The sequence below is a fragment of the Perca flavescens genome, chromosome 3 (assembly GCF_004354835.1).
Source record: "Perca flavescens isolate YP-PL-M2 chromosome 3, PFLA_1.0, whole genome shotgun sequence".
Taxonomy (NCBI): Eukaryota; Metazoa; Chordata; class Actinopteri; order Perciformes; family Percidae; genus Perca; species Perca flavescens.
In genome coordinates this window covers 8,487,264-8,511,459 of record NC_041333.1, presented here as the reverse complement: position 1 = coordinate 8,511,459, position 24,196 = coordinate 8,487,264, and the positions used below count along the sequence as shown (strand labels likewise).

At 40.0% G+C, this 24,196-nt stretch overlaps 1 protein-coding gene across 1 annotated transcript in view; it reads right to left on the bottom strand.

The window, feature by feature from the left end:
- Positions 1 to 24,196, bottom strand: part of pipox (pipecolic acid oxidase) — a 90,186-nt gene that overhangs the window by 50,953 nt on the left and 15,037 nt on the right. The window contains exons 2-3 of the mRNA XM_028574502.1: positions 9,146 to 9,294; positions 1,345 to 1,558 (exon numbers count right to left, since the gene is read on the bottom strand). Of these exons, the coding sequence (XP_028430303.1) occupies positions 1,345 to 1,558; positions 9,146 to 9,294 (363 nt within the window). The remainder of the gene's footprint in view (positions 1 to 1,344; positions 1,559 to 9,145; positions 9,295 to 24,196) is intronic.

Below are 24,196 nucleotides of genomic sequence, written 5' to 3'. Positions count from 1 at the left end.
TGGGTCTTGTCAAAAAGCCTGGCTCTGTCCAAGGTTTCCGCCTAAAAGGAAGTTTTTCCTCGACACTGATGCATCAAATTAGTCTGGCTATCATCAGACCAAGCTCAATCTTTTAAGATTGAACATTAGTCTGGGGAGTCTGCTCTGTATTTTCTACTGCACAAGAGGCATGATCAATGGGCATAGTTCAAATGACTCCGTACGCAATTGGATAGTCCTTCAACCAATCAGACCAACGATCCGGGTAAGGCAAACACATCCTTCTTTTGTAGGAATTGTTCCAGGGCAAGTTTCTGTTCCATTTTCAGAGAAAACTTGCATTTGAAATCTTTTAAAAAAGAAGCGACAGCAGCATCAATGGGTTGCTGAGCTTCGGTGGCCGTCATGTTAAATGTAAACAAAAAGCTGCTTGCCTTCGCTTCTCTATCGTCATCGTGTTAAACCCGCCAATAACCCACCAGGTGGATAAGCCAGTTTGTGATTGGTTTCCGCAAATTTGTAAAATCAAAAAATCAAATCGCCGGAAGATCAGGCTGGGTTTACCCAGTCTAGCACCAAATGCTTGCTCGTGGGAAATTGTTGGGTCAAATTATAGACTGTGGTCTTGACCTACTCTATCTGCAAAGTATTTTGAAATAACTCTTTCTATGATTTGATACAATAAATTAATTTAAACTGAATATCAGAAATGTACAAAACATTTTCTGGCAAAAGCTGCAACCAAGACCACATGATTGGCCTTGACACAAGATCTTCGAGACATTTTCATAAATGTGCAATAAGGCGCAGTTGGCAATGTTTGGAGTGGCTCAAAGAGATCTGGGCCTCCCTCTGTCCCAGACTTGTGGTCTGGCATTTTCATTAAGACGCTAGCAAGACGTCTCATTCTGTTCAACTGGAAGTCCCACCTACCCCTCCTTCTACAGTTGGTGGGCCAATGACGTCATGGCTCACTTGAAACTGGATAAGTTCAGGTATACCTCGAAGGTATTGGTTAATCAATTCCACAAAGTATGGCAACCATTACTGGACTATTATAACAATGTCTACACTTTACGCAATGTACTTGATAACTCTCTGTGCCTATTCTAATATAGATATCCATCAGTGCCCTTTTTATTTTACTTTATGTATTTTGTATTATGTATTTTATTTTTTTTTGTATGCTCACCAGTCTCCGGGGAGGGGTGGGTATGGTGGGATGATTGTTTGTGTTTGTGTTTCTTGTTTGTTCAGAAGAAACCAATAAAAAATAATTGAATAAACTATGATTGGCCTTGACTCCTGAAATCCCTTCTTGAAGCCAACATACCTAATACTCTATCAGCAGTATCTGTGCTGTACCTGGACAGTCTTGAGTGCACGGTCAGCATACAGAACTCCAGCATTGATGTCCACCACCGCTTCGTCTCCCTCAGCCAGATTGACATGGGGGATGTGCTGGCTGAAGTTCTCCCGGTTCAGGATCACCATAGGAACCTTGTTCCTGTGCAGAGTGTTCTTAATCAGCTGGTAACTCTGACTGCTTTCTGGTCCCATCACCAGGAGTCCTGTTTGTCTGAGAGGGCAGATCAATAGAGATGAAGGTGGCATCTTGGCAAGAAATGGTCAAGACACACAAAACATTTACAAATCACCAACTGTTCAACATTGTTGGTACTAATATTAAAAGGCAAATTACAATTTAGAACATAATAGTATCATATTACAACAGTCAAACAGGGCAAATACTAGAAGAGGTCAACTTCTCACTGGTTGGATACAAATGTGTAAGTGTAATTCTCACTGCTTAAAAAAACCTGTATGCATGCACAAGTACAGTATGTATGGAGAGTCTGAGTTGAACTGGGAAGGTAGTCTGCTAAATATGATAGATGTTTCCAACAGACAGATGGGTAAAAACTGTAATATTTACATATACCCTGAGGTAAGCCCTGGTTGTAAAAAGGTTAAAAAGGCCATGTATCCAGGGCTGCATTAGCCTACTGGGGGGACCCAGGGGAAAAATGTGCTCTGGGACCATAGTCAGCTTCCCTAAGTTTGTTTGGTAATCATTTGATTAAATAATTAATAAAAGGTATATAGTTAATTCTTTGTAGTGGGAACACTACACATGACATGTCACTTACTAGCTTTTACAAAGCTTTCAACCACATATCAGGGTTGTCATCAGTGAATGTAAGTAGCTCATGTGTCATTACATAATTGTTAATATATAAGTGTTAAAATATAACTATAAAATTACATCTAAATATCTTCTAACTTAGGTCACATCATGACACCTGATGAAGACCATGGTGAAAGGTAGTAAGTAAACCTTGACTTTAGAATATTTACTTCCTTGCATTCAAACTAGATTTTAGGCAATCCACAATTGTCTGTGTCCTGTTCCCTTTGTTGTTTCCCTTCCCTAACTTGAAACAATGTGTTGGAAGTTTTTCTATTAACCTTTTAGTCCTTCCATGATTTGTTTTGCCATTGAAGCTTTAATTCATTTGGCACAGTGCTACAAGGCAGTCCAGAAGAGTTTCCCAAAAAATCCAACCTCATGGATTTTGTGGTTGTAAATGCTTTCCTTTCTTAAGTCTCAATATCAATGTGGTATTGCTTTATCAATGGTAAGATGATACAAATAGCACTTTTTATTGTATTCTTGCCAACAACCTGCCTGAGAATGTAATGAAAATAGAGCAGTGTATTGAATAGAGTTGTTGGTTAACATTGCCTCCGTCAAGCTGAGAGAAGTCAGCTCAGGCTCATCAACACCAAGGTTTTGCCTCACAAGCCCCCGCCCCCGTTCCGTACACCTTTGAGAAAACTATTAAACTTGACAAAGGATAGCGAGACCCTGGTGTCATTGAATAAAAAACTGCCTTGGAGACAGCAGCTCAAATGTTTAGGGAGAGTTATTAAAGGCATAGTTCGGATTTTTTTAAGTGTGGTTGTATGAGCTACTTCTCCATAGTCAGTGTGTTAGCTACAGCTACCTTCTCTCAACTGAGCTCCTCTTTCCTCTCTCTTTCCATTTGTGTGCATTAATGTCCCAGTAATGCTTGTTACTAACTTCCCAGGAGTCCTTATGTTTTCTTGCCTTGCAGTTTTCCTTGGATTGTGGTGGCACCTGGATAGTGTTTGCAGTTGCTGCCGTGGTCCTGCTCGACGCCCTGCACTACTACTATTATTTCTAGTCATAGATCTACTATCTTTTATTGGTCCATCTATTGGTACTATAATTGCCACTGTTCATCATACCAATTGCTATAATTATTATTAATCATATTTCTCTATATCTGTATCAGTGTCTCTGTGTCCCAACCTGCAGTGGCAGATGGCCGCCCACCAAGAGTCAGGGTCTGTCCGAGGTTTCTGCCTGTTAAAAGGAAGTTTTTCCTCACCACTGCTTGCACTTGGGGGGGAATTATTGAGTCTTTGTAAATAAGAGTGTGGTCTAGACCCACTCTATCTGTTAAGTGTCCTGAGATAACTTCTGTTATCGACAAAAACAGTTGTTTTTTTTAACTCTCCGAATGCAGGATGCTGCTCTATTGCTGCCTCCATTGTTAAGTTAGTTTGTGTTATTGTGTGACTGGTCAGTTTGCATTCCGTTCCGTACCTATCCAGTCCCGCAGGTCGCCTTCTTCCCAGTCTCTATTGACATGAGCATAATGCTAACCTAACCGAAGTAGATTTAAACTAATGTGGTTAGGATATAACCGGAGGAATAAGGAAAATAATGGTTAATTAAAACTTGGGTTTTAGGTTTCCGGCCCTCGCCATTACTTCTATCAATAATAATAAAAGTGAGGGTACTCAACAAATTAATTGCTGAGAACACAGCAACATCACTAAAAATAGGTCAAACTGGGCAAAAAGTGGTTAAATGGTCAGACAGGTTGTAAACAAACCCCCAGGTTAGTCAAACATATTTGAAGGTAAATACCAAGGTGAACAGTAAAATTATCACACTAACTGTCCGCTGTAAACATCCATCAACTTGATCTTCTGCACTAGCTCTTTGCACTTTATTGTGTAATAATGGATTATTAGCGTCACCACTTTGAGTTTGACCTCCAAATAAAGTGTTTTAGATCATCTGGGTGAACTGTTGGTTAGTTTCCCTCATGTGATTGTCTGACTGCGTTACTTTTCCCGTTGGAACTATTAGTTTACTAGATACAATCCCCCATTCTTAACAGGTCCTTTGGTGAGTACAATGTTATCAAAACCAATAGAAATTATGACCAAAGCTATAAAATGTAACCCACATTTTAAGAAACTGTAGTTTTTCCTTGACCAAACCTTAACCACTATGGTTATAGGTATGGCAGTGTGGGTCGGTCCACCACTTTCTTCCAGACTGAAATATCTCAACAACGTAAGATCGATTGCCACATCATTTTGTACCAGCGGTCATTGTCACCAGATGATAAATCATTGTGGTCCGCTTCTTCTGGAGAGGAGTCTGCTGTGAGCTTTATGATGTTAGCTGGGTAACTCCATCCACCCTCACGGTTTAACCCTGGTTTTATTTGTCATTTTACCATACAGGGTTACACAGTGATATGTAAGTTGTAGCCTTTTCATGCTACACATAGTGCTGGACAATATATTTATATTATATTAATATCAATATATGAGGCTAAATATTGTCTTAAATTTTAGATATTGTAATATCGTGACATGGACAAGTGTTGTCTTTTCCTGGTTTTAAGGGCTGCATTGCAGTAAAGTGATGTAATTTACTGAACTGTTCTAGCTGTTCGATTATTTACCTTTACCCACTTAGTCATTATTTCCGCATTACTGATAATTATTTATCTAAAATCTCTTGTGCAAATAATTTGTGAAAGCACCAATAGTCCACCCCTACAAAATGTATCATAATATCGATATTGATGTATTTGGTCGTGTTAATGTTATATTTGATTTTCTCCATTTTGCCCAGCCCTAGCTACACACATATAGAACACATACATATATATATACACATATATATATATATATATATATATATATATATATATATATATATATATACATATATATATATATATATATATATATATATATATATATATATATATATATATATATATATATATATATATATATATATATATATATATATACATATATACATACATACATACATACATACATACATACATACATACATATATATATATATATATATATATATATATATATATATATATATATATATATATATATACACACATACATACACACACATATAAATATTTAAATTAGAATAGATTGAAAATATAATAAAATAAAACAAGATATACAGTAGGGCTGCATGATATTAGGAAAATATGCGATAACGTTGAATATTGCGATAACGATATTACTTGCGATAAATAAAGAGATTTTAAAGTGTATTCTCTCTGTATGCTCAGGTGTAGAGCGGTTGCCTACGAATCGGAAGGTTGGTGGTTCGATCCCTGACCCTGCAGTCCCTTGTAGAAGTGTCCCCCCAAATTGAACCTGATGCTGCGCAATCAGTGTGTAAATGCGTGTTAAATGTTTATCTGATGACCAGGTGGCACCTTGTACGGCAGCCTCGGCCAGTGTTTCAGTGTGTGTGAATGGTGAATGGTTTCTGTGAGTAGTCATTAAGACTAGAAAAGCGCTATATAAATACAATCCATTTAATGTGCAAAACCAGCAGAACAGAAAGTTCCATGTCTTTAAAGGGGAATTTTCTGTTTTATCTACAATGTTATAAGATTTCATGTTAAACGAGTCAAAAATTTCAAATAAAGAGGTCAACGTATTTTAGAGAAATCCCTGTGAATTAAAACGTTCGAACGATTTCCAAGTGTTGTGAACGCTCTGGTTTTAACAGTTTTTTCTACTCTCGGCTAAGTGTTACGCAACTCTAAGCCGGCCTTCTATGATTGGTCATCTGCTCCAGGCAGGAACTACTGAAGTGTTTTTTTTAAGCTACTGCGGTGTTAACATTGTCACATGTAGCTACATGCTACAAACAGTAAAATATGTCATCTTGGCTGCTGTTTAATTCTCCCTAATTTCGGGTCACATTACTCCTGAAACATTTTCGGTTATGTAGTATTTGTTTTAAAAGTCTTTATCTGCGATTTTTTTACTGTAGAAAGTGCTGCTATATTCTATTAGTGTCCACTGCTAACTATAGAAGCTACATGCTAACGGCAGTAAAATATGTCATCTTGGCTGCGAATTTGTTAAATTCTCCCCAATTTCAGGTCGCATTACTGCTGAAACATGTCAGATTTGGTGTTTGGTTCAAACGCCTTTATCTGCAATTTTTGATGGTAGAAAGGGCTGTATCCATTACAATCTAGTTAGCCTAGTGCTAAATATTAAGTAGGTGCATGCTAACGCCAGATGGCTGTAATCTTAGCAGCCAATGCTGGTAATTTCTCTCCAATTTCCGGGTCACATTACTGCCGGGACATTTCCGGTTGTGTAGCATTTGGTTTACAAGCCTTTATTGGTAATTTTTCATGGTACAAAGTCCTGCTATATACTCCGTTGCAGTAGCTCCAGCTATAACTAGTGAAACAACAGCGGAGGCTGCGGTGGAGTGGAGCGCAGATTCCAGGAAACACTCTGGCCAATCAGAGCAGACTGGGCTTTTTCGGGAGATGGGCTTAAAGAGACAGGCGTTCCTACAGAGTGTCTCATACAGATGGTGAAATTTTTCCTTCTTAAGTTTCCTTTAGAAAAACAGCCGTTTCTGAACTTTCTTTATCAGGTTGGAGATGTTAGATGACCATGGCCATGACAGGTTCTCTGTGATGCTGATTCCAGGAAATAATTTTGCCATTAGGCTCAGATTTGTCTTCCAAATTAGTTTGGCTAACCCGTAATTTGTAATTTGTGGGCGTTCAGTCAAAAATTGCACTGCACAAGTGGCTGTGTGGTTGCAAGAAAATATGCCATGATAATGTGAAATACTAGAGATGCACCAATACTGATGCCAGTATCGGGTATCGGTCCAATGCTGTGCGCATGTACTCGTACTTGTAGTCATAAAATGACTCCGATACTACCACACCCAATACCACCTCATAGCAATGTGACACTTACTTCTCCGTCAAGCAGGTGTAGGTGACGGAAGAGGAGCAATGCCAGCCGTTTGGAGATTTTTGGCTGTAAAAAAATAACTAGGCTCTGGCCCAATGCATGATTGCACTTTGCGACCAGCCACTCAGTCAGTGGTTAATAATACTGGGTTTCGACGTCTTCTCAGTGTACTGGAGCTGAGAGATTACCAGCCGTCACCACTTCACAGAAACCGTGTTTCCAAAGCTGCTCTGTGAAAAAGCACATCAGCAGCCTTTTGCCCGTAAACTTTACCACTGATATTTGGAGTAGCAGTGTTAACCCAATGTCTCTCATCAGCTTTACGGGCATAACATGGAGAAAGTCATATTTCAATCTCATCTGTCTGCATGAATTTCTACACAGCGTTTAAATAACCACAGTGCTACTCAGTAAATAGGGATTTTTTTTCACAAACAGGCTGAAAAGAAAGCTCTCGTGTGTAGTCTAACTGTTTTAACTATTAGAGTTTGCCACAAGTCTTTAAATGTGGACAAAATCTTGTGAATTTAGCTGCTGGCATAAACAAACCATCCTCTCCGCTGTATCGCTAAATCCACACGGGTACTTAATATGCATGCGTTCTTCATTCTTTCTTAACTTCACTCAGTATTTTGATATTAGGAATGATATGCCCAGCCACTGAGCTTTGAATTGAAAAAAAAGGCATGGTACTTTGAAAATACTGCTTTGTTCTAATTGACAACTATATCAGAGAAAGCCAAAATCATCTGTGTGTCTGAAAACACCCTTGGACCCCAGAGGGATTATTAAGTAGTCGTATCGGTACTCGTTATCAACAAGTACCCAAATGTACAGTGAGTACTTGTGGTATTGGTGCATCCCTATGAAATACAATTACAGAAGTCCAGTTCATCAAAACCCCAGTTGTAATAAATGGGAATGAACCTATAAAACATTGACATCTAACTGGACATGGTATGACCAGTGGACAGTAATACAGCAGATCACTGCAGCTCCAGTGTGAAGTTATTGAGTCCCAGAGGGAGAGGTTGTGAAACACAGGCTCTAATTCAGTAATCTGCCTGATAGATGGCTGACTCGCCCTCTGCCAGCAGTGTTTTCTAAAGGCTGCTCTGACATCTGTCAGGAGCCATAAGGCACACACAACCCCAGCTAAAGGCTTCAGCCATTCATCAGAACATTTTATGACTATGTCTCCCTGTGTGCTTGTGTGTTTACGAGCGCGTGACGGAGGAGGGAAAAGCCACGCGAGTGTAGGATCGTAATATGATACGTTGTCTAGTCTAACCTGTCAGACTTGGTGATTTGTGGCACTAGTTCAGCAGCTGGACGTGCAGACATGTTGCCACGTACGTGGAGAAAATAAAAAGGTTTCAGCCTTGCTCCGGCCCTTTTTTCGATGGCTCCATCTGTCCCAGAGGCAGCAGCAGAAGTGGGAGGCATTGCTCACACCAGCCTCGCCTGACCATTTCTCATTGTGAAGCAGACATTTTTTTTTTGCCAGCCCAAGGGCACAGGTGGCCTTCAGATGCGGACCCATCAGTCATGAGCTGCGGACGGGTGCCCAGGGGATGGGGAGGCGCGCTGTCTTTCTAGGGAACATAATGTGGGCGTGGCTTGGTACCATAAATTATAACCCTGAGACATGAATAATGAATCAATGTGTTATTCAGCTTTCCGGCACTGAGAACAAACAGAGGTAATATAAGCAGGAAACTCAAAGTGCTGCAGGAGGGTTTGCTCACAGTTTGATGCCACTGTCATATTTATAAACACACAAATTCTTCCACGCTCTGCGTATAAAAATCAGAGGTTTAGCGTGATGAAAAAAGCCCCCGTTCCACATTCAGAGGCATGGGAGCTGTCAAGGGGTGATTCAGTGACGCCGGAGGTAATGAGAAAGTCATGCATTTATGGCTCCCGTAGATTGAGTTGCTGCTCTTGTGCGTACATAGCACCTTGAATGTGACAAATCCCCGTGTTCTGGCAAAGCTTTTGTTATGTTCCGTTTAATGGGTTTTCTCTCTGTGTGTTTCTGCTGACTGCTTACCTGTACAGTTTGACACCCGCCTCCCTCTCCAGCTGGGCCCAAAGCTCGTAGCACTCCTCCATCATGTGGGTGTAGAAGTCCTGCTCGTAGGCCTTGCGGATTATGCGGGTCTGGCCATGGGAGCTCCCTCGGCTGTGGGGCAGGACGAACTGGAAAAAAGATGAACATCGGAACTTGGTTCAAATTAAATAACTTGATTTGGGAATAACATACACCAAAATGGCCAAATGTATTCGGTAACGGATCACGGTTTTCAGTCACGGATCGGATACATTTTCGGATCAGCACAAAAAGGGGAATTTAAATGATTGATTAAAAATGTTATAACAATAACTTTTAACAATAATTCCTTCTTTCACCAGTAAATTGCTGTTAACGACAAAAAGAGATGAGAAAAGGGTATTTTACTATAACTCTGAATGCACCACAAGGTTTACCAGTTTCAAGTAAACGCACCATTTAGTCCCGTCTGCGGGACAGCAGTGACTAAGTGCTAGTTTGTGCCTTTTAGCTCATAACTGTAGCTGCAGACTGTTGTACGTCCCAATGTTGGAATCCTATACAGTCAAATACAGTCACACTTTACACCGTTTTGCTGTCAGCATTTTGACCGTGTTTAAGCCAGTTACTAGCTAATGGTAGGCTAACATTTTAACATGTGCCGTTCACGTGAACAACAACGTATCTTTTCACGGCAAAGTATTAGCAGACTTTAAGTAAAATAAATGTGCCGTGAGGGTTGATCCGTACGGACCGCGTATAAACTATGGTCCATTACACCACTTAACGTGTGATTCCCAAACCATGGGCACTTATTTCCTGCAGCAAAAACCTCCACTCTTCTGGGAAGGCTTACCAGATTACACCAGATGTCCACCGGATGAAACCGTATTGGGTCACGGTTTTGTCACGTTTGACTCACATTTCTAATGTCCACTGGAAGCTTTCCAGAAACAGAGCATCTTTAAGTCTGTTTTGACTGAATACATGTTTGCAGTAGGACTGCCTCTTAGTCCACTAATCGGTCATTTTGGTCTTAGTAGACTAAGGTTTCTTTAGTTGATTAGTCATTTTTTATGCGTTTTTGATGCTAAATGACTTATTTCCGATAATAAGCACATCTAAGGTAAACACAAAATAGAAAGCGGTGCTTTTGATTAGTCGACAAAATCATAGGAGTGTTGGTCGCTTGTTTCTTTAGTCGAGGACAGCCCTAGTTTGCAGCTTATTGGTAGTCTATTTGGTTTCTGTTATAAACATTTTGCAGGGGTGGCCCTGCAAGTACTTCTCAGGCAGAGTGACAGGGCAAACAGGGACAAAAGCCTCTGTGGCTTCATTCCCATGGAAACATCCCGCACAATATGACAGGAGCTTGGAAAATAGCAATATGGGGCACTGAATTTGATAAATGTACTGTTTATCAGACCACAAATGAGACACCCCTAGTTGCTAGTAGCGTTTAAGCCGTCAAATTGAGGAGGACATGGAGGATTAAAAACAGAGACTCTTCAGAAGAGCTAATTATCTCTTATAATAATGTGCGAAAGTCGCCGGACTACACCATATAGTAAACATACCCATACTAAGAAATACAGAGAGAGTTGTGTGGAGCTGATTTAGACTTAATTAGCTTTGTATCAACTCATTTGACAATGGCTTGAATGTAACAATCATTCATTATTATAAAACAACGGCGCACTATAGCTTTAAGAACAGGTGAAACTAAGTTCCTTAATTATTTTGTTTCATCTGCCAATTTTTGTTTTGTCAGAATCATTAATCTGAGTGTGACAGCCTCACTCTATCTCTCTGTCCTATTTACCACTCTCTATCTCTCCAGTTGTGTGTCCACGAGTGCCAGTGTTAAGAGCTCCGTCAGGGTTGGTTGGCTGCACCTGGAGAGGGAGGGGTAAAAGGATATAAAATGGCTGCACTTGCGTTTGTGTTTGCGTTTGCTGAGCAGCCAGGACGCCTTCCACATGGCCTGCACCTTAGATTAGCTTGTTTTTTTTTGTGTTATCTTCCTTTACATCTACCAGCCTTACTTCACTTACCCACACACACTTTGCACTACTGATTAACTTTATCTTTATTTGTATATATGTCTTATCTTTTATATTATACTTATTGTAATTGTCCTTATTGCACCGTGGGTTAGAGAGAGAAGCATATTTTTTTATTTCTCTGTATGTCTGGCATATATCGCAGGATTGACAATAAAGTTGACTTGACTTGATGCCTAAAATTGCCATTAGGGATGGGAAGATTCACAGATTTACATGACGAGTGAGTGTGGCCGATTAAAAAAGTGTTCATTACGTAGGCCTACAACTTGGGATGGACTCGCAATATATCGTTTCTAACATCTTTGCATCAGTAAAATCTGATTCATTTATGGTATTATAAGTAGAGAGCCTGTGCCTTTTATTTATTAGAGATATGACCAACAATTTGTGACTGACAGTTTGATATTTGGATTGATTCCACTTCTTCTCTCGTGCATGCTTTTTTATCTCCACTGCTGTGGTTAATTGCACTGCTGTGGAGGCCGATGTGTGTCCGTCCGCGCCACATTTAAGTTTGAGTGACGAAACCCAGGGCCAATATGGCACCAGTTCCTAAATGACCGAAAGACAACGCAGATTTGGGTGCCTCATTTTTGTGCCATTTACATGCCTGCGCTGCTCTCTGATGCTCCGAAATGGAAAATACAGGCAACAGAAACATTGCTGCATGTGATGCTAGTAAACACTACACTTGGCAGCAGGTAACATTAGCCTACCATTTGCTAGCAGCAGGCTTAAACATGGTTAAAATGCTGAAAGCTAAATGGTTTAACGTGTAGCTGTATTTCACTGGAAAGGATTCCAACCCCGGGATCTCCAACAGTCTGCAGCTAAAGACACAGAGGAGACTAGCTGACCTTTGAGACAGCGTGGACACTGCCAGAGTTGTAGGTGAAACAACACAGACGAGACTTAATTGTGCATTCAACTGAACCTCGTAAGCTCATGGTGCATTCAAGTACACCTTGAGAAACAAGTTCCCTTCTGCCATCTAGTGGTTCTTTTAAACATTAATTGACTGGTGAAAAAAGTTAGTTATTACATATTAAATAAATTATTTAAATTTGACCGTATGGCTGTAGCAATAAACTAGTCATTCTTTATTGTCGCCAACTGTTGTTTTGTGCTCTTCCTTTATTAAAAGTATCGGTTCAGGCACCGTGTAGGCACCGGCACCTTTTTAAAAGTATTAAACAACGGTAGCGGATCAACCCAAAAGATACCCAACCCTTATCACATTAGAGATTTACATGGAGGAGGATGAGTTACACATTCCAGCAAATTCCTACAAATCACTGACAGCTTCCCTTCATCTGGACGCTCTTTCTCCTCTACTCTTTCAGCTGTAAGTTGTGCGCTGCAGCACTGACCATTACACACAGACACACTTTTGTCAAGCTTCACATAGGCTTACATTATAAAAATTATGACCCCGATTTCCATAACCATAGTAACTTACTCTGCCTGCATGCGCACGGCGAGGGAGGAGAGGGAGGGACCGAGACACTGTGCTGCTCCGCTCACAGTGACATGTGGGATGTTATTGATGTTCCCACCCTGATGAAAGCCTTTATTAAGAAGGACAACTGAGAGAAGATCCCCTTTTGGCAATGCCTGAGCCTGAGACAAAGTCACACAGCCTGCATGCAGTGGTGGGTAGACTACTGATAATCTTTACTTGAGTAAAAGTAGCCCACAATACTTTTCTAATGAATTACTCAAAATAACAATTTGAGAAATGAACTCAAGTAAAAGTATAGAGGATTGAGCGATTATGATATTTTAACAGAATTTCTGTCAACATATCATAATCCGATTAGTTCTTCATAGACTAAATATGCTATTAATATGCCTTAAATGGAAGTGAAAGTATTTCTGCCAACTTCTGCAGCCTTGTTTGCTTCAGAACAACCAAAGAAACTCTCTGTACCACATTGAATTGCAGAGCATCATATTCTTTTGCACCACCATCAATTCGCATTGTATTGCAGGGAAAGCGCGGATGTTGCATAAACCCAGGGGTTAAAGTGAGATGGGGGGGAGAGGGGGGGGGGGGTGCCAACACCACATCCAATTCCATTCCCAAATTTAACGTTTTAAATTTTCTGACTACTTTAAAGTCTCTATCCACTACACTGCACTCAAACAAAACTCACTTTAAAAGCTAGTACACCTGGAGTCTCGCATTGCCAGACCTTCCTCCACAGCGCTGCAGAGGAGGGTCTGGCTAGTACACAGTACTCCGGGATGGGAGAAAATTGGCTCGGCAAAATAGCCTTGGGAAAGAACTTGTTTTGGTGGAACGTGTGTACGCTTTCATTTCCTCCCGTATTGACTATTGCAATTCACTTTTCTCCTCACTCAATTAATCTGTCCTTCACCGCCTGCAGTCCATTCAGAACTCTGCTGCTAGGCTTCTTACTAGATCAAACAGGCGTACCCAAATCACCCCTTTACTCTGCTCCCTTCACTGGCTTCCTGTAACTTACAGGATCCAATTCAAAATTCTGACCATAACCTACAGGGCTCTACATGGTCAGGCCCCTGACTATCTTGCCAACATAATTCACTTACACACCCCATCCCGGTCTCTCAGGTCTGTTAATCAAAATCTGCTATCTACGCCATGCACTCGTCTGAAGACATGTGGGGACAGAGCCTTTGAGGCGATGGTGCCCAGACTTTGGAATGATTTACCTACTAGCATTAGGTTTGCTGAGAATGTGGATTGTTTTAAGGGACAAGTGAAGCTTTTGGGTAGCCTATGTCTTTTATTTATTTGAAAATTGTTTGTTGTATTTTTATTTTATTCTATTGACTATTTTTACCATGTTTTATTGTCTATGCACATTGTAAAGCACTTTGTGACCTTGTCTGTGAAAAGCGCTGTATAAATAAAATGTACTTACTTACTTACGTTCAAAAGTTGTTTTAGTCGTGCAACGGAAAACTCAGATTGGACAGATAGTCTAGCTAGCTGTCTGGGTTTACCCTGCAGAGATCTGACGAGCAGTAGAGAAGGTCCGATACCAATTTCTACTCCCCGATACCAATTCTGATACCTGAATTGCGAATCGGCCGATACAGAGAACCGATCCGATACCAGTGTGTCATATATTTTATTATGTTCTAACAGCTGTAGTACTACTATCCCTCCTTTGTTGTACGACCTAGCCAAGGTTAAACTCTGTGTAAAACATGAACAAACACAAACAATAGTTTCATAAAGCAAAAAGAGCATAAATAAACGTCTTTCTTCTAAGCTAAATTACGTGGCATCGGATCAGTGCATAAACTCCAGTACTTTCGGATATTGATACCAGCATTTTAGGCAGAATCTGAGACTTTTCCGATACTGGTATCGGTACATCTCTACTTTAAAGCAGCATTATGTAATTATTTTAACTTAAAATAACTTGTTAACCAGGGGTGGTCAGGGCAAGCAACTAATAAGTCTCCAGCGGGGAGTCGGGGCGGTCCGGGATCGCTGCTGCCCTGCCGCTGTTTTATTTTTTTTTAAGCTACTGGGGTTTTAACATTGTAGGATGTAGCTAGATGCTAGCAGCAGTAAACAATGTCATCTTGGCTGCCAGTGTGGTTAAATTCTCCACAATTCTGGGTCACATTACTCCTGAAACATTTCCAGTTATGTAGTATTTGGTTCAAAAGCTTTTATCTGTGATTTTTGACTGTAGAAAGTGCTGTTATACTCTATTAGTGTTCACTGCTAACTATAGCTACATGCTAACGGCGGTAAAAGATGACATCATGGCCGCCGATTTGTTAAATTCTCCCCACTTCCGGGTGGCATTACTGCTGAAACATGTCTGATTGGGTAGTTTTTGGTTCAGAAGCCTTTATCTGCGATTACAATCTAACGTTAGCCTAATGCTAAATATTAAGTAGCTGCATGCTAACGCGAGATAGCTGTAGTCTTGGTGGTCAATACTGGTCATTTCTCCCCAATTTCGAGGTCTTACTGCTGGGACATTGTTGTGTAATATTTGGTTTAGAAGCCTTTATTGGTGATTTTTGACGGTACAAAGTCCTTTTATATACTCCGTTGCAGTAGCTCCAGCTGCTACTAGCAAAACAACAGCGAAGGCTGCGGCAGAGCGGAGCATAGATTCCAGGAAACACTTTGGTCAATCATAGCAGACTGGTCTTTTTCGGGAGGAGGGCTCAAAGAGACAGGCGCTCCTATAGAGCGTCTCGTAGGTGAATACAGGTGCAGCAGCCACGGGCAGTATGAGAAAAAGTGTTTTTTTAACATTAAAGCATGTAAACATGTTCTAGTACTAACACAAAATACAAGTATTATCCTGAAAATGCTATATAATGGTTAAAACCCTGGGTTTAAACCCCAGTGATGCTTCACCCTACATCCATGCAGTTACACGTAGCCTATATTAGGGGGAAGAGCACCAGTTTGAGCTTTGACACGTCATAAATGAAACAAATCACACTACTTGTGTCTTCTTTGGTCCACTACATAGACAATGATTATTTAAGTCATGCATGCACACCTGTACATGTATAGTGTACACTTTGTCAGTCGCGGAAAATACTTTTCAATACTCATCTGGATTGAAGCAGCAAACATTCAGTGTAAGAGTAAAAAAATGACATTATTCATAAGTTTATTTGATTCACAGCTGCTGCATATAGTGTTTTGACCTCGACAACCCAACTGCATTTTACCGCAATCTTGTGACTAGTTAACTTTCTAAAGCAGGCGCAATTGCTAGTTTGCTAAGAGTCGGGTCGGGACTCCAACATTAACACACTGACAGAATATAAAATATATTTATAGCACTTTTTAGTGTGTTATTGTGTACCAGCCTGTCGTGAACTTCGCCAGACGTCTTCTCTGGTTTTCATGGAGACAGACGCTGTGTGCACGGAGGGGAGGGGCTGTGTGTGTGTGTGTGTGTGTGTGTAGCCTATGTGAGAGAGACCCGTGAGTGACCGAGAGACGGAGGAGAGCAGGGAAAGGAAATGCAGCCGAACGAATACGCTGCATGTTTTAAATAGGATTAAAAAAAATAATGAAATAACGAAATGCAATAGGTGGCGCACCGCCACAAATTATGTGTGGGAAACTAGTCCCATAGCATGGAAATTTCAATTTATGAGGTTTTTTAACATTAATATGAGTTCCCCTAGCCAGTGGCTAGAAATGGTGATAGGTGTAAACCGAGCCCTGGGTATCTTGCTCTGCCTTTGAGAAAATGAAAGCACAGATGGGCCGATCTGGAATCATCTCCTTATGAGGTCATAACATTTCACCCCAGGGTATGGTACAACTAAACAGTGGCGGCACCAGAGATGTTCTTTTGCTGGTGCTTTGGGGTTGCTGGATGTTTCAGTGAGGGTGCTCTGAAATTTTGAGTTTCCCATGACACAAATAACCTAACATTACACACACTCGCGCAGATGCCCATCCACCTCCGCCGCGGTTTACTAAGCGAGCGAACAAGAGAGATTGATTTAAAGTTGCCGATACAACAGCACCATATAACTCTGATTCTATATATTTCAAATACCAGCCAACAAGCCGTTGTTATGTCCCTACTGGTTTCCACACTTACTGGTTTCCGTATATTGTGTTTAACAGCAGCAGTTGTTTCTTCCTCTATCGCCTTGTCGTCACACAATCACAAACACATTACTGGCAATTTTCAGGTCGCATCTCATATCTATTGCTGTGAATATGATTGTATAAATGAGCACTACATCGCAGCCACATATACAGTGACGATATAACTCGGACAAGCTAACACTGAGCCACATGAAAAGCTAAAACAACTTGTTACCCTGGGCTTAAGGCCGTTTTACAGTTGTGCGGAGGCTCCATGCAGAGCTCTCGCCGTATATAAGTGGCCTGGTGTTTATACTTGTGCGCTAGCGTGTGCGTCGAGCCGCATGTGTGTGTGTGTGTGTGTGTGTGTGTGTGTGTGTGTGTGTGGGGAGTGTGTGGTAGAGGGAGAAGTGAGAGAGTGCCGGCGATTAGCTTCGGAGCGATTAGCTTCGGAGCGTGTTGTTTATGGAGAAGGAGAACCAGGAAATGAGTCGGGGGGGAAATGCAACGCTACCAAGCCACGGCCGAGTGACGTGCGTCGCCGCGACGTGTAGTTACATTTTCCGAGAGGTGCACGTAAGGCTACGGCGTTGGGTCCTGCGCCGTCAATTCTACGCACAACTATAAAAAGGCCTTTAGGCAGTGTTTTATTGTGTCCACGAGGGGCGCACTTATTGAACCCAGAGAGAAACATATCGCCTGAGCTCAATGCTCCTTAAATCATTTAAATAACGTTATATGCTGTGTTGGACTTTGATTAGGACCATAGACTGTAAATATTAACAGTCTATGATTAGAACATCGCTTTGGATAGAATCATTCGAGAGACACACAAGCTCAAATAACACTAGTGCTAGCACGTTTTGCAAACAGTTTTGTTTTACTATTCAACATAGGCCTACACAAAATGAAGCTTTACTGTAAATCATTACGTCCATGCCTTCAGAACTTGTGGGCAGAATATTACCACTTGTATTTGACTTGTCCTGGCTCAGTGGCTCGCTCGGCTCGTATTGTATGTTTCCAGTTTTATCTGAGTTAGATCGTCACTATTTAAAAAAAATTTTTTTTACTATAGACCTGTGTAGTGTTGTAAGGGGCTGTAATCTAGGCTACAGTGGTCAATATAGCCATAGCCGCGAGGAAAGAAACGTGAAATAGTGTGGAAACCAGTAGGGACATAACACCGGGTTCAAACAATCATTACTGCAGCTCTCATACATTGGCTCAGAAGAGTAATGCAGCAGGCCAAATACACCACACATAGCCAAGCACACGCATAAAAACACACGCGCATGTATCCTCACACAGTCTTCACACTTGCACATATATGGCGTTATATATGTGTCACATTCCTGAGCGAGTAATTGTATGTTTTGAGCACAGAACTATATTTTGCAAGCACATTACATTGCATTTTGAACAGAAATTTACACTTGCAAAAAATAATTTACAAATTAAACAAAAACCTATTTTGTGCACAATAAATGTATTTGCATGTCTTTCTCTGCTTGCAGGTAGACGCTGCTGTGCTCCGGTCATGTCTCCCTCGCTCTCAACCTCTTCTCTCTGCGCGCTCAACTCTAGACACGCTTGCTCAGATTTTCACAGCGTTACAAGTGTGCCACAAAACCAATCTGAGAATTAAAGGTCAATTCTGATTGGCTGTTTATCTCCAATTAGATTGCAAGTAGCAGGAAACAAAAATGTAGCTAGGAGGAACAAGGGGGTAAGTTTCGCTTCAGAACTCGAACCTCCTATGGCGCCATTTTATTGCTACAACAATATCACCTCTCGTTAGAATTCCATTGACTCCCATTCATTTTGACGTCACTTTGACAGCGAATAACTTTACATCTGAAGCGTTTAAAGACTTTATTTGTCCATTGTTTATTTCTAAAAAAACACGACAATGTATAAAAGGCTCCATTAACTTGTACCTTACGTTATGGCTCCGTAGCAGACGTTTTTGTAAAAATAGGCTAACGATTAGTTACACAGTAGAGGAATTACCGTACACTGAAAAAAATGATTGTTTGGCCTTGTAAATATTACATTTATTACACAATTAAATTCTACTAGAAATTATCATTTCAGTGGTTTTACTTAAAAATGTTTAGCTTTATTTAATGTGTTACTTGGTATTTATATATAATTTTGTATCGTCATTTTTATATGTAAATTTTAATTAAAACACCAAGTAATATTTACTTAACTATTGTGTTGAATGTATTACCTGCCAAAATCAATTGAAATTTACTTGCAACTGGGAGCAAGTTTGGAAAGTCCGTTGGTGACGTCAGAGAAGATTTTATGCACGTTACTTCACGTAACACACCAACAGGTCAGGACCGGTCAGGACGAGGACAGCAACTTTTGAGCAGAAAGGACAGTTTGGGAATTCATAAGCCATTTTGAAGTGGGAATTCGTGGATGTGGAGCCACGTGAGTATGTTTATATGACTGTTTAACATTTCATGTCCCCGTTTGTTTGTCAGCTTAAGTCAGTGTTTTGGTATCGAAAACGTAGTTGAGCAGTTTAGCCAGCTAACGTTAGCTAGCTTGTTATCATGCTAGCGAACTTGGCACGGTTTTCGTGCACGTGGCACACATCACTACTCTGTGTTGCAGAAACAATATGTCTTTAAGTTGCTTAATTGGAGCTTCAAATTCGCCTTTTGAATGTAACATATGGCACTGATGTAACGCTACCGTTAAGTTGTTTTCTTTTGGGAGATGGGGGAGCAGTCCGCGCTCCGGCTGGACAAATCACACACTCCCGCATTTATGCAGGGGATTGGTAAACCACAGCTAGCTAAGTGGTATAATCATTTTTCAAATCTGTTGAAATGCTTCTACTTAACTGAGCCATAGTACCGCTATATTTCCATGAGCAGTGCGTCCACGAAGCTTGTTCGGTGTATTTATTATTTATTTTTTTTGTTGGATATTGTTCTTAATGCAGTGTGAGATGCGGCGCTTGATGGTATCTGTGGAAACACGACAGAGTCAGTGTCTTTATTTATGTCACCTCGACAAAAAAAATCAACACATGTAACAGTCTTGTCTGGCTGCTCTATCTATAAAACTTAGCTATAGTTTGTGTGAGTGATGCGGTCCGTGGAGTTTCACTGGAGGTTCAACGAGAGGAGATATTAGTGGTGGATAACTTACTTTACAGTCTTATTTAATGGGATCATTATATAAATTATTTTATTTGTGATATGATATTTGTAAATATTTCTACAGTAACTTGTAATATTCTGTGTAATAGTGTTTTTATCCAGCTTCATATTAATTTAAATTTTTCGTGTAGTAAGTACACACATAATGGTGGTGAGGTATGTCTGCTAGGTGTATTTGGTGTACAGATGCATATGGGAATGTCTACTTGGATGTGGTTATTGGTCATTAATGACAGTTAACGTAAGCTGACTAAGTAATCAACCAATAATTTTACCTTACTAATTATAAAAAATGCTGTATTCAGTCTGGCTATGTATATTAGATGAAGTATCAGTACTATGTTTAGTTTGCTCAATTAATTACCCAATCTTTAATTATCTATAAGCCTGATTAGATTATTTCTGAGATTGCTGATGTGCCTAGCTAATAAAATAAACCATGATTCATATTTTATTTCTCAACAGACATCAACAGTACCAGACTTGATGTGTATCTCAGTATTGAAGGTATGTTGACTGTTTATGTGCGGTTTTTATTTTTTTCATTTATGCAAAAAATGTGCAAAATAATAGGGCTGCACAATTAATCGAATTTTAATCACGATCACGATTTTGGCTTCCCACGATCAAATTTGCATGTTCGAGCGATATTTAAAATGCGTCATACAACGCTCATTATCAAAGTTTTTGCAAAGCCACTCTAGCGCTCCATAAACCACTCTCTGATCACGTGCCTCTGTGAGCCAATCAGAGTTGTTCCCTGCACCGCGGAGCTTAGTGTCTAGATGTGGACGTCACAGAGGACAGAGGAGTAACGGGAGGAAAACTCCACAACAGGTAGCAGTCGGTCATTATAAGCCGGTCACAATGTTTACCAGTTTACCAGTAAACGCAACATTATGTCCCGTATGTTTTGTTTTTCAGACAACAGTAGTGACTATAGTGCCAGTTTGTGTCTGTTAGCTCATAGCTTTAGCAGCAGACTGTTGGACGTCCCGTTGTTGGAAATACATTCACACTACACCGTTTGGCTGTCAGCTTTTTAGCTGTGTTTAATCCAGTTACTACTGTGGCTAACAGTAGGCTAACGTTACCTGCTGTGTAACGTGTTATTAGTGTTTACTGTAGCTAACGGTAGGCTAACGCTACCTGCTGTGTAACGTGTTATTAGTGTTTACTAGCGTGACATGCAGCAATGTTTACAGTATGTTGCCTCTAACGTGGGTTTCGTCTCTTTTATATAGACTTTAGTGGTCCCCTAATGCTGTATCTGAAGTCTCTTTTATATAGGCCTTAGTGGTCCCCTAATACTGTATCTGAAGTCTCTTTTATATAGGCCTTAGTGGTCCCCTAATACTGTATCTGAAGTCTCTTTTTATATAGGCCTTAGTGGTCCCCTAATACTGTATCTGAAGTCTCTTTTATATAGATCTTAGTGGTCCCCTAATACTGTATCTGAAGTCTCTTTTATATAGACCTTAGTGGTCCCCTAATGCTGTATCTGAAGTCTCTTTTATATAGACCTTAGTGGTCCCCTAATACTTTATCTGAAGTCTCTTTTATATAGACCTTAGTGGTCCCCTAATACTGTATCTGAAGTCTCTTTTATATAGGCCTTAGTGGTCCCCTAATACTTTATCAGAAGTCTCTTTTATATAGATCTTAGTGGTCCCCTAATACTGTATCTGAAGTCTCTTTTATATAGACCTTAGAGGTCCCCTAATACTGTATCAGAAGTCTCTTTTATATAGACCTTAGTGGTCCCCTAATACTGTATCTGAAGTCTCTTTTATATAGATCTTAGTGGTCCCCTAATACTGTATCTGAAGTCTCTTTTATATAGACCTTAGAGGTCCCCTAATACTGTATCTGAAGTCTCTTTTATATAGACCTTTAGTGGTCTATATAAAAAGAGAAAGGGGAGGTAACCTTGCTCCTAATGATCAATATATATCATAAGGAGAAGATTCCTGATTGGTCCATCTGAGCTTTCATTTTCTGAAAGGCAGAGCAGGATACCCAGGGTTCGGTTTACACCTATCACCATTTCTAGCCACTGGGGGGCCATAGGCAGGCTGGGGGAACTCATATTAATGTTAAAAAAACTCATGAAGTGAAATTTTCATACCATGGGAACTTGAAGTTGTTGTTCGCTTTGGGACTCACACAAACTGTAACACACACTGTGCTGCTAGATTCACAACTAGGGCTGGGCATCGAGAACCAATTCCTACTTGGGTTTTGGTTTCAAATCTGATCATGGGTTCCAAATTTTACATGCGCAAGTTTTGCTTTCCGAAGTGGCCAGGCGCTTGTTGTGTTGCAGCCATGGAGCACAGTAAGCGGTGCTCTAGTGTGGCTTTATTTTACATACTGACTGAGTGTGTGAAACTCCGCCACAGAAACCAGAAATGTATCTCAGCATAGTTTTTTTTTTTTTTGTCTGTAATGCTCTTACATTACGTACACAAATTTAAGTTATTTCTTAAAGGAGTTTGCCATTTGTTAAACGCATCTTAGTTTAAAAATCATGCTAAAATACTTTTTTCAAAGGTCCTTGATGCTTAAACCTCGCAGAATGAATTTAGGTCTGGCAGATTATGCCGCTGCTCTTTTAAAGAGGTGGGGCCGTGGACAAACATGTGACACATACCGGAATTGACTGAGTTGCAGCGCCTCGCCCTTCTAAATTTTCTTTGGTGACTATTTGTACTGTATACATGGCTTATGTTAACAATTTTCATTTTTGTGCTGGTTTCTAGTTTTAACCATTTGTGAGGTGGCTGTTACATTTCTTGACAAGCTGCATTTTATTCGTCCTTTTTTGTTAACTTTACATAGAGCAGCAGCACAGATCCCTCTGTTGTACAGGATTAATAATGACATGACGTCAAAGTTTACTTATCAAATGTTCATTTTGGAATAGATCAGAAAACTTATGCGTGGATACTGATAAATCAGTCTGGCTTTAATATACATGAGGGAGTTCACAGTTATGTAGTGTTCTCTTTATAACATTCCACATGTCTCTGTGTTAAACAGCAACACGTGGAAAGCAGAAGGGATGGCATCATCCGCTGCCTGATGGAGTACCTTGGAGAGTCTGGAGAGGAACTCATCAAAGACTATCAGGTACATTTTGACAATTTGTTTTTGATACTTGATAAATGATTGTTCTTCAGTTTAGTAATATAATCTTAACATTTGTAAATTAATATCTCTACTTGTAACTAATTCATGCAACTATGTGGGGGACAAATATGTTTATAGGACTAGCAAAGTTTAGGCTAACAAATGTTAGGGCATTACATTCATTCAATTATTTCAGCATTTAATTATTTTAAATCATTAAAATTTAATTTTTCATTAGAATAGAAGATTTAAGCCTGTCAAACCCAAAGCCGATGTTATTTCTGCTACACTGAATACAGTATACTTATTTGTTTTTTTATTTCATGCTTGGAACAAAGCAGATATTGTATTAACCAAGCTGCCTTCATACTTAGTCATACTTCAACCAATAAATAATAAATTCCCTACATAATAACTTGTCTATCTGTGTAGAAAGAAATTATCATTATAATCCATATTATTCAACATTAACCTAATTCGGAGCTTATTTCTGTTGCATCATATGTAGACTGCATTAAATTGGCACTTACTTACTTACTAACCCTGTGCATCACCATATTCAGGAACTTTAAAAAAAAAAACATATTATACGTATGTTGCATCTAAGCACAGATTCACATGTTTTGACAGGATGTTAGCAGAGAAGCTATCAAAGAGGAGTATGCTGGGCATGTCATGAAGATCTTTGTCCTCCGTGAAAGTTCAGCAGGTGAGGACCACACCCCTGCAGATGTGTCCATCATCATCGAGGGAACTGAGGTGCTTGATGATTGCAGATATGTGGCAAAGGCTTGCCTTCGGCTCATGGGCTTTGTCTATGCAATGAACTTAAGTTACCCACCAAAGATGAAATACACATTCGAAGTGTTTCAGAAGCTCTTTCTGGAGCTGGATGTCCTGAAGATCTCTCCCAAAGTACAGTCTCTACACAACAAACTTCTAAGATGACTGAATTTATGCATGTTTCTGACCTTACTGTATTGTTTAACCTGCAGTTCATAATTATGGTGTTTAGCAGAGCAAAATGGTTTTAGAAGCAGCTATCCATCTCAAGTTAACCACTTGTTAATTCATTGATATGCATTAT